This window comes from Armigeres subalbatus, chromosome 3 (genome assembly GCF_024139115.2).
Source record: "Armigeres subalbatus isolate Guangzhou_Male chromosome 3, GZ_Asu_2, whole genome shotgun sequence".
Taxonomy (NCBI): Eukaryota; Metazoa; Arthropoda; class Insecta; order Diptera; family Culicidae; genus Armigeres; species Armigeres subalbatus.
Genome location: NC_085141.1, coordinates 219,541,557 through 219,558,615, shown reverse-complemented (window position 1 = coordinate 219,558,615; position 17,059 = coordinate 219,541,557). Strand labels below are relative to the sequence as shown.

The 17,059-nt window shown below is 40.3% G+C and overlaps 2 protein-coding genes across 4 annotated transcripts in view; both read right to left on the bottom strand.

Annotated features, from left to right (window-relative positions):
* LOC134219972 (oxysterol-binding protein 2) overlaps window positions 1-17,059 on the bottom strand; it is a 116,896-nt gene that overhangs the window by 67,871 nt on the left and 31,966 nt on the right. Inside the window, exon 4 of one of the 3 annotated variants that reach the window (XM_062698887.1) lies at window positions 9,667-9,765. The exons of the other annotated variants lie outside the window; for them this stretch is intronic. Within the exon in view, the coding sequence (XP_062554871.1) occupies window positions 9,667-9,765 (99 nt within the window). The remainder of the gene's footprint in view (window positions 1-9,666; window positions 9,766-17,059) is intronic. 3 annotated transcript variants of the gene reach the window in all.
* Window positions 12,542-15,917, bottom strand: LOC134219395 (uncharacterized). The gene is made up of 3 exons (XM_062698118.1): window positions 15,717-15,917; window positions 15,419-15,652; window positions 12,542-14,622 (listed from the first exon to the last, which is right to left on the bottom strand). The coding sequence occupies exons 2-3, from the start codon at window positions 15,648-15,650 to the stop codon at window positions 12,542-12,544; spliced, it is 2,313 nt and encodes a 770-aa protein (XP_062554102.1). The 5' UTR covers window positions 15,651-15,652; window positions 15,717-15,917.

The following is a 17,059-nucleotide window of genomic DNA, read 5'->3' as shown; positions in this document are numbered from 1 at the left end:
AGAACGGTCCAAAATGCACCCATTAAGCTTTTTCGATGTTTTCGCCTATATAAACAAAAATACCCAACCATTTCAACGTATAGGTGCAAAATTTACAATTCCAGCTACATTTCACAATGACCTATTCAAAACAATAAGGTTTTTATGACTTCCTAACGCATTTAAAAAATGTTCTAAAAAGAGTCCTGGGGCAAAACGCCCGAATGGTGGTCTAAAGTGACTCAATTGCATGTAAAATGATGGTCAACGCATGGTTGTTTGTTTTTCTTAATGAATTGAACTACAATCTTACGGATGTGGTGGAAGAATAGCAAATCGTTAAATTTGAGTGAATATGAAGGGATTTTGCCATTTTTTTTCCAATGGAGCGCAATGATGGATAACTAATTATGAATTGTAATGGTAATATTCGTTCATAAATGTACTACAAGAGATTATATGAGTGATTTTATGAGCGAGGCCATTATGCCCCAGGGGTGCATTTTGGACCGTTCTCCCCTAGATGAATTGATATCAAAATATCACAAGTAAGTCAAAAAGCCGCTTGGTGCGTTTTGACAGAACCCCGACCATTCCTGGGTGGCGCATATTTTTATAGCATCATTCATTTGAGATGAAAATACACAATCTCTGAATAAAATTCTTTTTTTTTTGCAAAATTATTGCTGTTTCATGAACATGTTTGGATTAGGCACATATTGACTGTTGGATTCGGAAATTTTTTGGATGAAATCACCGTGTAATTAAACGGTTTGCTTATGGCGCATATTGACCACATTTACCCTAATACGGATTCACGGATTGTTGGACTTTTTACAACATGCGAGTTCTCGTGTTATGAAAGTTGATGCTAGTCCCTGAACGATACGTCATCCGACGAATGAGATCCATAGAAAGTAATTCCCTTTGACATTTAGACCTGCTCGATAATGGTGATGTAATATGACATTCAAGAGGTGAAAAACAAAACTCATCTAATCAGTCTTGAACAATAGAGGCAATAGAGGATGATTGTCGTCACTGGTGAAACATCTATATGCACATCGGATAATGCACCCGGCATGTTTGCGAATGGAAAAACCCAGATTAATCCACCTAGCGGTGATGGTGCCTTTCTCGCGCAAAAGGTAATAAATGTAGCCATTACGCTTACACCTCGATGATGTACAAGAAAGGCAAAACAGCTACACCGTCTAATGTTATGATAGAAAATTTACACTAGTAGACGACAGATGGCGCTGCCAAAAGTTTCTCGAATTTCCTATGTTCGAATTTTGACTTTCGGACAATTTCATAGTACTATGAAACTGAACGAAGAGCATACTTACGCCTAAATGCGCGCAACACGAGCATCTTTATAGTACGATGAAACTCGTAATGGGAGCAAGCCATGGATAAACATTAAAAATATTCATAGATGCAAGGCATTTTTCATAACACATTATTGTTCAATGTGATTATGTCTCATCACTATTTTAATATTATCTATTTTTTGCAATTCGCAATTATTATGAAATTCAATAGTGATCAACAGCGTTTTAATCTCTGTCGGATGCAACTTGTTGCAAGAAAATCGGTTAAGAGTTTCTATGTGAAAATTTGGCTAATGTTTTTTATGGCATTTTGTGCACACACACACATACACACACACACACACACACGCACACACGGACAGACAGACATTTATTCAGCTTTTCGAGCTGAGTCGAATGGTATATAACACTATGGGTCTCCGGGACTTCTATCAAAAGTTCGAATTTGGAGTGAAATGATAGCCTTTCGGTACAACTTAGTTGTACGAGAAAGGCAAAAAAGGAACAGTAGCAACAATAAACTTTATTATACTACAGTCAATACACATAACATAAATACATTAAATAATATAATAAAACGAACAGTGGGTAATGTATGTGGCATAACCGCTAAGTGGACGTAGGACTTGACTTGACCATGCCTTTAAGATACATAATATGTCCAAATTTCTCACATCAACTATTTTGGATAAATAATCGGCGGTGCATACCACTCCTTGGCAAAATCTTCTCATCAAACCGACACAGAAATCAAATCTACCTCGAACAAGAATCATCAAAAAAAATCAGGAAGTATCTGTCCGGTCACGAAATATTAGCCTCGACTGCCTGAAATAAACCACAAGTTGGCTCAGCAGGGGATGTAGACTGTATCTCAGCCCTTCCACTGAAGAGCCTTCTAATCCGTGCGATAGCGACTGAAGGAGAACATTACTTTTAACTCTTAGAGCCTTGAAAAAGGCTGTTTGCTTCGGCTAAGTGCAAAAAGTAAGAAAACGATCTTTTCAAATAACCGCGAATTTCTAGTGATGGTATAAAAAAGACTGAATGCTCTGCGAGCGAATGCACTTTTCTTTTATACCTTATTTTGAATCTTCTCTGCTTCCCAATTGGTGGGCCAATCAGCTAGTGTCTTGTATCCCGCTTCTTTGTCAGCCAAAGCGTCATCATCATCAACGCGTTCGAGAAGGGCTTCTTTTTTACGCTTGTTGCTCGCTGCTGGCGTCTATTTCCTAACGGGACTTTTCGCTAGATACAGGCCAATAAGCCGGGCAAGCGAGCTTAGAATTGCAGTTCAGGTGGGAAGTACGTGTTCTTTTCTGAGACAACATTGTTAGTAGTAGAAGGAAGGAAACACCCGGACATGGGATTTCGGGTGATAAGATTTAGAATTGGTAACATGGGACGATCATTCAGTCACGTTCGCTTTGTGTGCGGTCAGTATCAAACAATGTTTATCTACATATTTTTTATCAATGCCAAAAAATCCAACTTTGATGAAAAATCGATAGATAGTTTATGAATGTTTGAGCTGTTATCTGTGTTTTTTATCCAAATAAGATTATGTAAGAGATTTGGACATCTTATGAATCTTTGAAGGCATGGTCAAGCGAAGTCCTTCGTCACCTTCCCGGTTAAATCAGAAAAATTATCCACTGTTAGTTTTGACGCTATTTATAAAAATCACGCATAAAATTTTATCTCTAGAATATTGGATTTGGCACCCAAGTACAATTTCTATCCCGAAGGGTATTGAAAGCATTGATATTGATCTCTATTATTGGCTCTCTGAAGAACCGTTTTTTTTTTTGGACATACATGCTGCATCATGTGGCTTTTCTTCAGCCTGTCTCGGCTCAGCACCGATGCCGGCCGGTCTCGGCTCGACTCTGCTGCTGCTGCCGGTATCTGCTCAGCATTGCTGCTTTGTCGGGTCTGTAGGGTGGACTGCTGATGTACTGGCTAGGTTTCGGCTGATGATGGTCGCTTCGATGGTGTCGAGCCGAAAAAGCGGTCGGTGCAGACTTCATTCCCTGCTAAAAGGTGTGATGGGTGCCGCCGCCGATGATGCGGTTGCTTCGCTTGTCCCGGTCAGAATGAAAGGAAAAAATCGCGTTGCGCTATTTTATGGCTTCTCGGCAGACCCAGCGGCTGCTCATTCGCTGGTGTCTGCACCAATCAGAACGTGGTAATGGAATGATGCAAGAATTATGCGGTACCCATATTTATAGGTTCCCTTGATCTCAATGTTTTTCATTGAAAACAGTTTCACGCCTATTGAAACAAGTTTTTCGGGTCTTATCAAGCATGGACATGGAAGGCATACTTGAAATCTGTCGATTGAGGGGCTTACCGCAGAAATTCGTCCACTGAGACGAACGCTATTAACGTTTAAAATCTTTCAACACAGCGTAACGCGGTCGATTTGAATATTTTGAAATGACACCCGGTATAGTAAAGAGAGACGTAAGTCCTACGTCAAAATAATCAAATGAACTATAATTTATAAATTTAAACAAAGTCGCTACAGATACTTGAGCGGGTCTTTTCAGTGGTGTTGGTGTTGATGAGTCCTAATATTGTCTACCCGGGATCGTAATTCTCACTCATTCTCAAGACCCAAGAGCAGACAATGCTTAATTCGCCGAGAAATCGTTATATGGAGAGAAAAAAAAAGGTTTAATGAGAGATAATCTTTTATCCCCCATCACTACCTATGTGGCGAAACTGAATTTGCTCGTTTTCTCACTTCTTTCATCCTTTTCAGGCTCAAAGGAGCTCAGAGCTGAACTCGAAAGTTGTGGCCTGAATACCAGTGGCCGTGCACAAGATCGCTCGTCACGACAAGGCAAGGAGATATCACGACCAGCTTTACCTAGAGTATGGCTCCACCATCTGGAAGGACCTGAAGCTGGTCGGCGTTATAAGTTACACCGTCGTAGACTGGGAGCCGTGTGGGCAGTGCACCGCGACGCACGCAGTGCATTAACTGTTCCAACTTTGGGCACGGCACACGGAATTGCCGCATGAAGGCGCACTGCATCAAGTTTGGCAAATCGCGCCCAAAGTATCAGTGCCACAAGATGGTCGAAGCAGCCGCAAGTTCCTGCACTGAACGAGGAGAACTATCCAGCCATCATGGCTCCCCGTCGAACGATTTCAATCCTCGCACCGTTACAACCACACAAGTGATTGGCAGCGGTAGCTGCGTCGGTTAACCATTTCCTTCCCATGGTAGCTGTAGAGCTCCATCAAATTTTACACCTTCCAACATTCATTGAATTGTTTCAACAACAAAAAGCAGTATTTGGCACAACTTTATGGTTACACTAGACCGCCAATATAATCATTTTGTGTAAAAATCAAAAAATGTAAAAAAAATCATGGGAGAGAGGGTTAAAGCTCTTGCACAAACTGCTCCATCCTCCAGCGAATGGCCCTCGCTCCCTCCTTATTGGATTCCGTCGACAGAGAATCAAACTGTTCCACCGGGAAAATCTGCTTCTCTTTACACCCCGGAGCAACTGATGGCTCGTCATTAGACTGCGTGATTGCAAAACCTGTTTTGACCAGCTCTTCACTCTTGGCTGCCTGGTCAACAGGAATGCTTGCTCACTCAAGAGCAAATCAATCAAGCTTAAATCGAAGGTGAACGTCAACATCCCGGACTTACGCATCGTGAGACTCGACCGGCCGACCAGAGGAGGTGGTGCTCTACGCTACAACATCAACTATCGCCTACTGCCAAGCTTCCAGTTGAAGGTCATCGAGGTCATCGATGTCGAAGTTACCACTTTTGTCGGCATGATCACGTTCATCGCCGCGTGCCTAGCACAAGCCAAAGCCGGAGATGGTTCATCTGCTGCCCTTTGCAGGGACATCGTGAAGCTAACACGAAGGCCAGGTCAGTATATCATTTCCGACGATCTGACCGACAAGCATCAAGTCTAGAGCAATAGTCGCGGTAATCGAAATGGCATTATCTGGAGCATCGATATGGAGGAAGGCCGCTACACGATCATGAGTCCAGATTTCCTTCACTCTGCTAAGTCAGTCAGGAGCCCATGTAATAATCATGCAACCGGTTGTCTACGAGGACCTCAGCCCATGGCACTATAAAATGGGGTGGAAGTGGACTCCTCGGTTAATCGGCATCAGCAGGCGTAGCGAAATCACCACCAAGTGAACTGAGAGCGGTTTAAATAGTGTTGACTCCAACATCGACCGGCGATATAAGTGGCCCGGGAACAACATGTACAAACGCCAGATGATACACTCACCAAATATTTCATCCGTCTACGAAATGTCACTCGGCAGCATCAACGTACTGGACTACCTACGCTCAAGACACGCTGCAATAGCAGGACAAAAATGCAGACCGGAATGGTTGACCTAAGATATAGTTTTTTCTCCTTTTTCTCTTCGCTATCCCATACTTTGCTGAGTCGTTCTGGAAATTGTCCACAACTTTAAAATCCAAGGCTCGGCTCATTCCACCTTTGATCCCTTTAGACAACAATGGCTCTAAGGATCGCTTGATTACTCCTGTTGAGCAGGTTGCCGGAACAGGTCGGCACCTAGTCAGCTCACACAATATTGGATAGAACATAGCGATAGCGTACGATGAGAGACGTTTTTCGGTAGCTGTTACGATAATGAACTGATTTGGGGAGGCTACAACCCATCATAATTTTTTTTAATAAGCCCCAATTGCGGGGGGCACCGGTTCTTATGATCCATTTCAACTTGTTTTACACAGCTGTGCGGAAAAATTATGGTCCCCAACCCCCTCGGTAGGGGCCGCCTATCCGAATCATTTTTTCCCAACTTGTATACAAGTGCGATAGTTTTGTTTTCATGGCTTGTTATGATTCGAAGAGGTTTTTCCCTCTCTTATATCGTTGTTCGTTATCTATTAAGAGCGATTTCTGCAAACCCTGATAAGACCAGAGGCCGGATTGTGACCGATGTAGCCAGATTGAATCCGAGTGGGCCAGGAACTCTAAAAATATCATTCCCATCATTGCATTGTAAAATCATGAAGTTTGAAGTGTCGCACGACCTATTTTGAATCGATTTAGAAAATGGCCATTCCGTAGGTCCTCCGGATTGTGGCCGGAATGGATCCGAGTGGGCCAGTAACCTAAAAATATCATTCCCATCATTGCTTTGTGAAATCATGAAGTTTAAGGTGTCGCACGACCTATTTTGAATCGATTTAGAAAATCTCCGGATTATGACCGATGTGGCCAGATTGAATCCGAGTGGGCCAGGAACCCTAAAAATATCATTCTCATCATTGCTTTGTGAAATCAGGTCTGGTTTGAGGTGTCGCACGACGAATTTTGGATCGATTTAGAAAATGACCATTCCGTGGGTTCCCGGATTATGACCGATGTGGCCGGAATGGTTCCGAGTGCTCCAGGAACCCTCAAAATATCATTCCCATCATTGCTTTGTAGAATCATGAAGTTTGAGGTGTCGCACGACCTATTTTGAATCAATTTAGAAAATGGCCATTCCGTAGGTCCCCGGATTATGACCGATGTGGCCAGTTTGAATCCGAGTGGGCCAAGAACCCTAAAAATATCATTCCCATCATTGCCTTGAGGAATCATGAAGTTTGAGGTGTCGCACGACCTGTTTTGACTTAATGGCTTAATGACTTAATGACTTAATGACAACTGGCCCCAACGGAATCTGGAATAATTCTAGAACCGTCGTGTGGATAGCTCCGAAACTAGTATAAATCAAAAATTGGGATCCATCCGGATGGAATGCAACTTGTTGCGAAAGAATCGGTCAAGAAATGCGTCAAGAAATTTTTACAGCAGTTTAGATTTTTGAAAGCCCTCAAAAACAGACGTTGGGGACGGAAAGGTTAAAAAAAATTATCATGGGTTGTAGTCCCCCCAAATCAGTTCATTATCGTAACAGCTACTGAAAAACGTTTCTTACGGTACGCTATCTATCGAGAGTGTATATAGACATGATAAGTGAGAGACTTTCTCATTCTCCTTCGGATTCAAACCCTGGGTCTTATAATTTTGTCCGACACTGTAAGTAACAGATTTTTTAAAAACTTGCTTTTGCGTAAACAAAATGAAAACAAAGTGCGTTGCACTTTTTAGTGAAGAATCTTATTAAAAAAATGTATATAATTTTTGTTTTGCTGTTTTTCTCTCAATTTTGTTAAAACAAAATCAAATATACAAAAAAGACAAATGTTTTTCACAAGCAATCTAACAAAGAAGACTCAACATAATAAATATAATAGTCTTTGCGGTTTTTCCTTCCTTCTACTTGAAAATTACGATCTATTTGTATAAAAATAATTAGTGAAGCTATTGATAATAATCAGACAAACGTATCATTCGTTGGTGGCATTCTAGTTGCTACTGTCTCATTTTTTATTCATATTTTTCTTTGGTAGGCCCTCTGTGTTCTTAACCGCTACTGTGCCGTGATCTACTATGATATTAGAAACCACACAGATTATATTTTTAGATTTCCATAATTCGATATTGTTGTCGTTGCCAGTTCATCTTGTCGTGAGTCCATGTCGAGTATCCAATGATCGTTGCATTGTTCGGTTGCCATTTAAGGTGACTCGGAGGGGCACTACACACCGTGTTATTTTTTCCTATTTTTTGTCTCTTTCTAGCATTGCCACCTCGTAATTTTGGAGCGGCGTATTTCGGTTTTCAGTTGTTTGATGTAACTGTAAATGTATCAGCATGTAGATTGCGAGTAAGCACGCGCTGGTGATACTTTTTCAAAATCATATTTGTTGTAGAAAAAAATTAAGCATTCAATGATGAAATGATGACGATTTGATGATTGTTTGTGCTTCCCGTGTCACCTTAATCCGGGTCACGTTGGAGGAATGCCTCCGAGAAGAACAAGTTGTCAGTCGTCATTAGGCAGCCATGATGGTAAGGCGCGTACCCCAAAACGCCACCTGCTGCGGATCCAACGACTGACGACGGTTTGGTGGAGGGGCTGGGAATCGAACCCATGACCATTCGCTTATAAGACGAACGTGTAGCCAACTACGCTACGGGACCCCCTTCTACTGTCTTATAAGGGTCTGTCTCAATTGGATGATTAAACTCAAATTAAACTTAAAAGTGACAGTTCAATAATTATCGAATAACCCTGCTGGATGAGCAGGATTACTTTTGACAGATATCGAATCATTCTCGATCGATGTCTTATTGGAATTGCTGGGTAGCACGCAGCCATTCTTATGGCCGGGTGATTTTCAAATTTTCGAACTGTCAGTTTTAAGTAAAATTAAATTTGATTCGGGAAATGAGACAGAGCCTAAAGGTTTAATATTGATGGAGAGGCTATAGCCTACAAAATCGTGACCATTATGCCCTAAACGGTGTCCAACAAGGATTACCATTGTTAGAGGATCTGTAGTTCTGGAAACTGTCCGAATTGAACATAACAGACATGGAGCCCAACCGGAATCAAACCAGTATGGTATCAAATAGAAAAATATAGCACTGTTTAAATTAAAATAGCTCTGTCATCGCAAGCATAATTGACCTCTCATGTCATAATTCTGCGATGCAAATACATTAGGGTGGCTCAAACACTTTTTCAAAATTTTTGATGGGCTGTTTTTGGATGTTTCTGCATACATTTTTGCAAACAAACTTCCAACGAGTTTAGCACCGCCCAAACGTTGACCGATTTGGCTGAGCATCAGAGCATCAGGGCATCAAATAGAATCGAATAAGAGGGCGGCCCATCAAAAAATTGAAAAAAGATTTTCCCATACTAATTTGAGCCACCCTAAAATATATATTATATCGAAAAAATCCATCAAGAACCAAGAACTAGAATAGGTTGCCAGGAGTTCTAACAACGATGTCAGATGATCCTCCACCATAGAAGTTATGTGACTTTTATAGATGCACATGGTAATTTGAATGTGGTGACCTCCTGTTTCCTTCTAACAGCAGCAGACAGACTTTTCCTGCTTTGCCGCTAAAATTGATATTACAAAAACCTAAGAAAAATCCTTCACAAGCAACACACGATAATAGGGAGATTAAGTGTTTATGTTTTTCAGTTTTATTTATTAAATGAAGATTACATGCACGATCATGATTTAATGTTGAGAGATAAATTTATAGATGGATTTAAATTCGAAATGTTACTAAACTAGTTGAAATGTTCAAATGGTCAAGTGTCAACAATCACAAGTGATAAAATGATCAGAACCCATCACCTGGACTTATCAATTGAATAGTGAAGAAAACAGCATTTTAAAAGCCATAACTTTGTAAACCGCGTCCCCGTAGAGATGATTAATTTGGAAAATAATTTATATCATTACTTTTTGTTTTTCTTCCTATCCTTTTTCGGATCAGGTACGATATTCAGTCTAGTAGGTGAGCTTGGTGCTCGAATACATTGCATCATGGATCCTTTGCTCCTGAAATTTGGTCAATGCTGAGTTTAAAAATAAAATACATGGGCTGTTAGGGGCAAAAACAAGTTGACTTGTTATTCCTAAAAAAAACTATAAACTAGTAAAGCTAGACATAACTAAAATTGCTCAATCATTGTAAATAATATGCTAAGTAAGTTTTCGACCTTCAATCCAGGCCCGATGACGTGTGCCGCAAAATATCTGAAACCTACAGCAACTCATGGCGTGTTTCGCTGCTGGTAGAATTTTCTATCGTCAGTGTCAATGCCAGTTACAGAATAACAAAATCGTAAGCGATAAAAAGCACTCGGCCACGAGGTATGAATTAACGACTGTAATGCAGATGTAGTAGCATAATGCCATTATATCATGAATCGCCACTTTCATACTCTTTCGTGCAACTTCTGTGGAGTAATAGTTTGCCAAAGGTGCCAGTTAATATCGAGTTTGCGCACTCTACCAACTCTACCATGTTGGCGTTGTAGGTCTACGACTACTGTCACCTAGGCAGAGTAGAAGACTGAAGCGACGAAAGTGTAAACAATCTATTTAATAAATTCGAACCTGCAAGCAGCTGCAAGCTAGAGGCATCCGTTAATGTTCTTTCATGAAACAGGTGTGGTCCGTGGTTTCACTTTTAAAATTTGTTTTGTCAGAATCTATATTGATTTGATTAATTTTCTTCAGCTGCTATTTTAAGAGAAAATAAATAATTAATATGTCGATAAATTATTAACAAAGTGGTTCCTAACGCCAATGATTTACATAATATTTTAAAATTTAAATTTTATTGCTGTGGATGGCTTAATTTTATACAACAACGTATTCAAATTACAAAGAGGTTTTTTTTGTAAATAAACACCTTAGTGAAATCTAATTCGGAATAATAGTGCTGCAAATGTTCAAGGTTATATCGACGGTTTCGTGCAATACAGGCACAACTCGAAATCTGGAAATGTTCTGTGACGACGTTTAAAATGTTTGACAAAAGAGGATAGATTGACCTAAAATTCTCTGGCAAAAGCCATTTGGCCGAATAATACGTCGAATAATAGTCGAAAATCATCAAGTCGACTTGTATTTGACTTAAAATGAACGTTTGGGCAAAACGGTTATACAACCGAAAACAATTTGGCCAAACATTTCATTTGGCTAAAATGGTCGTTTGGCCGAATATAAGGCCGAAATGGTTGTTTGACAGAAAGGGCGAAAATGTCATTTGGTCCAACGGCCAAATGTTGATTACAGAACAGGCAATATGGTCAAAAATATCAATTTAGCCAAATAACATTTTTGGCCAAATGGCCTTTCTTCCAAACAACTTTTTGGTCAAACGACTTTTTTGGTTCAATCAAAGTTAATTGCCTATTTCCGGGGATTAAATCACTCGACTTGGACAATAATTTACAATGCTGTGAAAACTCATATGTGAATATGTACGTTATGTGGAAGATATTGATTTGGAAAATGTATTGGAGGTAACCACTTTCACTTCGATGGAACTCGAACCCATGACCCTACAGTACGCTAGACTGGTGCTTTAACCAACTAAGCTACGAAGGACCTCCGTCGGCCTTCGTAACCTAGCGGCTACCGAACGAGCTCGAAATTCCCAAATTGGACGCATAGTCAAATCACTCGCAATCTATTTGTCAAGCCAACACTTCCACATGTGTATAGTACACGTTCACATTAGAGGAGCGTGAGTATTTAGAATGTCTGGCACTGATTAAGTGAGGTTGTGTAAGCTAGGAACGTGGTCAGCTGGCCGAACGACATTTGCCGTATGTCAATTTCAGCTAAATAAGAATGTCGGCCAGATGGGTTTTGGCCTAATGGTTTGTTCGGCCAAACACCTTTCGGTCTTGTGTCTATCGACCAAATGGGCCTTCCTGTCATGTGAACGAAAGTCATTCGACGAAAAACCATTTCTTCGAATAACAGGTTAGGCTAAAAGTCATCTAGCCAAGTTCCATTAGGCCGAATTAAACGTCCGTCCGAAACGGTATTAGGTCGAAAATGGTTTGACCGGAAATAAATTTGTCAGAAAGCGACAAAAGCCTAAAAGCTCATTCGGTCGAATTAGTATGTACTTCATCTTTTATGGCTCGACATACCAAGAAGAGATCGAGGAATGGAAGGATAATTTGAATGGGTATTAGATCAAAAAAAGCTCGATGCTATGAAAAACGTCATGTTTTATTGATGTCATCTCTTGTTTTGATTTATTTGTTATTGTTCAACTATGTTCTAGTAGCCTAGAAATATGAATATATCGTCATATGGAGAGAAAATCCTGCACAAAATATGACCCAAACACATCGAGATAGAGAGATATCAAGATATGAAGGTTATCGAGATGTAGAAACCTCAAATGTATGCGTATTGAAGCGACCGAGAAAACCATCGACATAGGGAGAGATATCGAGATATAGAACATCGAGATGTAGAGAATCGACTGTATTAGCATTTCCACAGTTTTTGATTGAAAGCTTTCTATACCCACCAATGAATGAGTATGTATCTTGTGTGGCAAATATAATGCAGGGTGTCCATTCAATTTCAATTTTTGATTTCCCGGTTTTTTCCCGGTTCCCAAAACCAGCTTCAGAATTTTGGGTAATAAAAGATATGCTCAAAAAATATCAAAGAGACGGAAATAAGTGGTATCACCTAACGTTCTTTTAAACAGATCAAACCAAAACAAAAAAAAACAAATGAACAATAACTTGTTTTTATTGACTATCAATTAAAATTGAAGAACATTAGTCAGGTCAGATTACTTAGTAAGATCCTTCATCTGCTTATCTATAGATGCCAACTCCTTTTGCGTTTCAGCCACCAGTTTTGCTTTCTTTAATTCGAGATTTTTCATCATCCGCGTTGCCTCCCGTTTACGCTGTTTTTCCTTTGCTGAATCGTCTTCCTCCTTCTTTTTTTTATCCAGTGCTTCCTGATACCTTTGGTGCGCGTTTTTTGTGTATTGAATTAATTTCTTCGTGATGACAACATCCTTTACGTTTCCAACATTCGCCACGGCGTCGTAGACAATACGCTGAGCCACCAAACTTTCCTCTTCTTGGTTCACAATGAGGCAGTCTTTGTTCACTGAGAAACCGCGCTCCAAAGTTGCATTACCATGCGACATAATACAAATGTCTCGGACGAGGACCAGTAAGTTAGGCAACTTACTCGATGACTGCTCTAGAATGCTCTCCCAAAATGTGTCTAGGCGTGTCGCTTCCCTTCTGTAGGTGGAACAGGCTGATTTTACCTTCGGTTCATCGATAAAGGTGCGATATTCGACCAATATTTTATCTGCTTGTGTACCTGATAGATGATCTTTGTCCACTAGATGATCAAGTAAGAAAGACAAACGTTTTTTAGCTGTTTCTGGCGAGTCGATGATTACTTGTGGGCTCAGACAAGACACGTATCGTGTAAGCGAGTAAGTCAGAGGAGATTTGTCGATGATTTTTTGTAGAAATGCAACATAAAATGATTTGCATTGATTTTTGAAGAATAAAATCTGCGATTCTTTCACAGCAGAAACACTCTTCAACGAAGCCTTAGTGGCGAATCCGACGTCAACTTGATTGCTAGTGAGTAGATTCTCGTCGCTCAACTCAACGGAAACCAAAGATTTGCTATTTACTTTAAGATATTCTGGCTTAATTACTCTTTCCATAACTGGTTTGATGAGATTTACCAGAGCGCCAAACAGGAACGGAGCCATCGGTGCATCGGTTTGAAACTCCTTGAGAAATGGCTCAACAGTTGCCGCCATAGACATTAAAAAGGACAACCTGGCCTCTAGCAGGGGATCATTTATTCCTTCAGCAATCGTAGAAAATACTTTCGAATTATGGACCGTAACGAAACTTCGCTTATAATCAAGATGTGATTCCTTAATTTTTCTATCGTGTTGCTTCTTTACAGCATTCACGTAAACCTTTAAGAAAGGCAACATCTTGCAAGCTCTCTCGGCGACTCGTTGATTTTCCACCCAGCGTACACCACAGAATTTCAGCGGAAACAGAGAAGATCCGGTTACAGCTGAATAATCCGCCCGTCGCAAGGGAACATCTTTGAACAAATTGTGTAGTGCGTACAAAAAGTCATCAATGTTCCACAATGTTTTCTGTGCACCTGATTTGAATGCATTATGTACCACGTGCAATCCGCAACTACCGATGTTCAGGACTTCGAATGTTGAACTACTTCTCAGATCACGCAGTTCAGCGGACAAATCCTTCAATAGCTTCCAATTGACGTTTGGACCATCCATCGAAATTTGAACAATTTTCTTCATAACACCAGGTTGTGCTTTAAAACATTCCTTTAATCCGACGAGCAAATCGTTCGCACGCGTTGACGATAAAAAAGCCGAGCCAACGTAGCTACTTTGAACTCCATGTTTCATTTCATCATAGTATCTCACCGAAATGTCCATTTGCTGGCGTTGTGCGATTTTATTCAGTGACTCGTCAAATCCAATTACAATCTTCGACGTTGAATTCAAAATTTTGAACAAATCATCCTGGAAGCATGGTGCCAACCCGTATGTTATGAGATATCCTATTTTGGTACGCCCCATACGCATTTGTGAAGCAATATCACTATCTGGAAACATTTTAGGAAAAATGACGACATCAGCGCTAGCACTTCGATTGGAGTTATGGGTAAACACAGTTTCAAGTGTCCATAATATTTCGGCTACCATGACTTTCTCACGCAGCACATATTTTTTCAAATTTCCAGAGTGTGTAGATGTGCTGCTTGTCGGTTCAACTTGAAGCTCTTTTCCGGCTGTTGCAGCCTCTGCTACCGTACCACCGAGAGCTTTTTCTGGTGGAATATCTGCAATGCAAATGAACAGAAGATTATTTCTAATTGGCAACGTGTTACTTGCAGTAATCAAGATGATAACATTATTTTATTATTAAAGTAGATAAGCATGAATGTCTTGCAAAACACCCCGGACAAGATCAGGCTGGTTTTTCTAGTCTCCTTCTTCTAAACTAAATCATAATATGTATGAAAATTTTACTAGAGCAGTTTATAACACACATTCTTGCCTACTATGCAGGACAACGTCTGCTGGGTCAACAAGATACTGTTTTTTATGTTTTAAAATTGTAGTACCGCTGTAATTACGCTTTGAATTCAATACTTATTCACTCAATCGCCAGTTACGTCTCGTAACCTCACTTTTCACCTGTGCACTGATACAAAAAATGAAAATTTTGCCAAAATGGAAAATAAAATGCTCAGAGTCGTTTAAACCAGTGGCGATTCCTTAACCTCAATCTACCTGTTCAATAAATTCAAATTTGTAAATATTATGTGCGCAAATGAAACGAATATGTAGATTTTGATTACCTTAATCGACTCTGATAGTTTTATTTCTTATTTGGGTTGTCGAAATATCGAAATTTTCAATTTTTGTGTCGTTGAACAGGTAAAAAGTGAGGTTACGAGACGCCACTGGTTTAAACTAATTAAAATCTAGTTATTCTTTGGGTTTCTGCACACCAATTCCTCAAACTTAAGTCCAGTGCATAGGTAGATTGAGGTTAGGAAAACGCCACTGCTCAATCCTAATAAATATTTCACCTTACTTATATCTAACATCCTTTGCAGTTTTAATACATACCAGCGGAAGTTTGAACTACAGACGGAAATGGAATTTTCATGTTTGTGCCCTGCAATTTAACTTGACTCTGATGCAGTTTTCCTTTCTCGTGACTAACGAAAGCTACTCTGCCCATCGAGTCGATTTTGAATGTCTTATTGCACCATTTGCAGCGAGCAGATCCACAATCTTTCGGATCCGGTGCACTCCACGGGAATTCCTCTTCGTACCGCGGTGCGTAGTTTGTCGGCATGGCTTTTATGTTCGGATCAATAGTTAGAAATAGTGGAATTATGTTTTAAATAAGTAAATAGCTTACCTGATTCACTGATATCTAAATTGCACTCCTTGCAATTAAAAGTTTGAAATGTTGGAGCGAAAAAAAACGAAAAAACGTTTGAAACTTACTCCCCAGTAAAGAAGCTAAATATGAATGAAGCATGAACAAGAATGGTGTCAACATATGTTTTGTTTCATTCTTATTTGACAGCGTTATTGCTGTCTTCAGTCACAGGTGTGGCACATACATAGGATATGCACTGTGGTTTTGACAAAAAAATATTTTTTCCCGATGTCTTTCAACAATTCCCGCATTTTTCCCGGTTTTTTCCCGGCTGTTCATCATTCCCGGTTTTTTCCCGGTTTTCCCGGTTTTCCCGACTGGATGGACACCCTGATAATGGATACAGTAGGCCCAGGGAGTCAAGAATGTTTCCTACCCGAAAACATCCTGGAGCGGACCGAGAATCGAATTCGCCATCTCCGGATTGGCAATTCTACGACTTTGCACGCAAGGCTAACTGGAGACCCAATTGCCGTAATTTGACCGAAAAAGTTGTTTGCTCCAACAGTTTATTTGGCCAAAAATGTCATTTGAGCGAAAAAGGCATTTGACCGACTAGATCATTTGGCCGAAAATGTCGTTTGGTAGAAATGGTCGTTTGGCAGAAAGAGTCATTTGGCCCGAAAATGTCCTTTCTGCAAAACAAACATTTCAGCCAAACGGCATTCAGCTAAACGGCTTTTTTGGCAAAATGACCAATTCAGCCGATCGACACTTTCAGCTGAATGCCCATTCCGGCTAAATGACCCTTGCAGCCAATTGAGCTATTCGTCGAAGTTCCATGGAAAATTCTGCGGACTTCTCCAATTTTGAATCGGCGATTTACTCTCACGCTCTCTTATATATGAGAGAGCGTGAGAGTAAATAGTGGATTTCCCCTCTTGGGAAAAAATGTTGCAAAAGGCAGTTTTTTTGAAAGCTAAAGCGAAATACAACCAAATGAAGCACCCACCGGATATAGTTATGTCTTCGCTATTGGATGATGTAGTTTTGAAACAAAAATACTTCCTCCATCCAGTTGGAGACTGCTTTTTCTCCTCGGTGGGTGGTTTTATTACTGGGGGGTGATACGAGCACGTGGCTGTCTTTCTCGTCAATGACTGGATGACGGTAATTTGAACCTTAATCCAGTAAATGATAAAAAGTCACCACGCGTTTGAATGGTCCACCCACTTTCATGCGGTAACGCACGAACTTATCAGCCCCTGTCAGAGCGAGTTGCTAAATTGAATGGTTGGTGTTCGCCAATATTTTTTTGGCACTCACCAGGGCACCGTAGTTTACACTGAGATCCATGTTTTTCAATGCATTGACTTTGG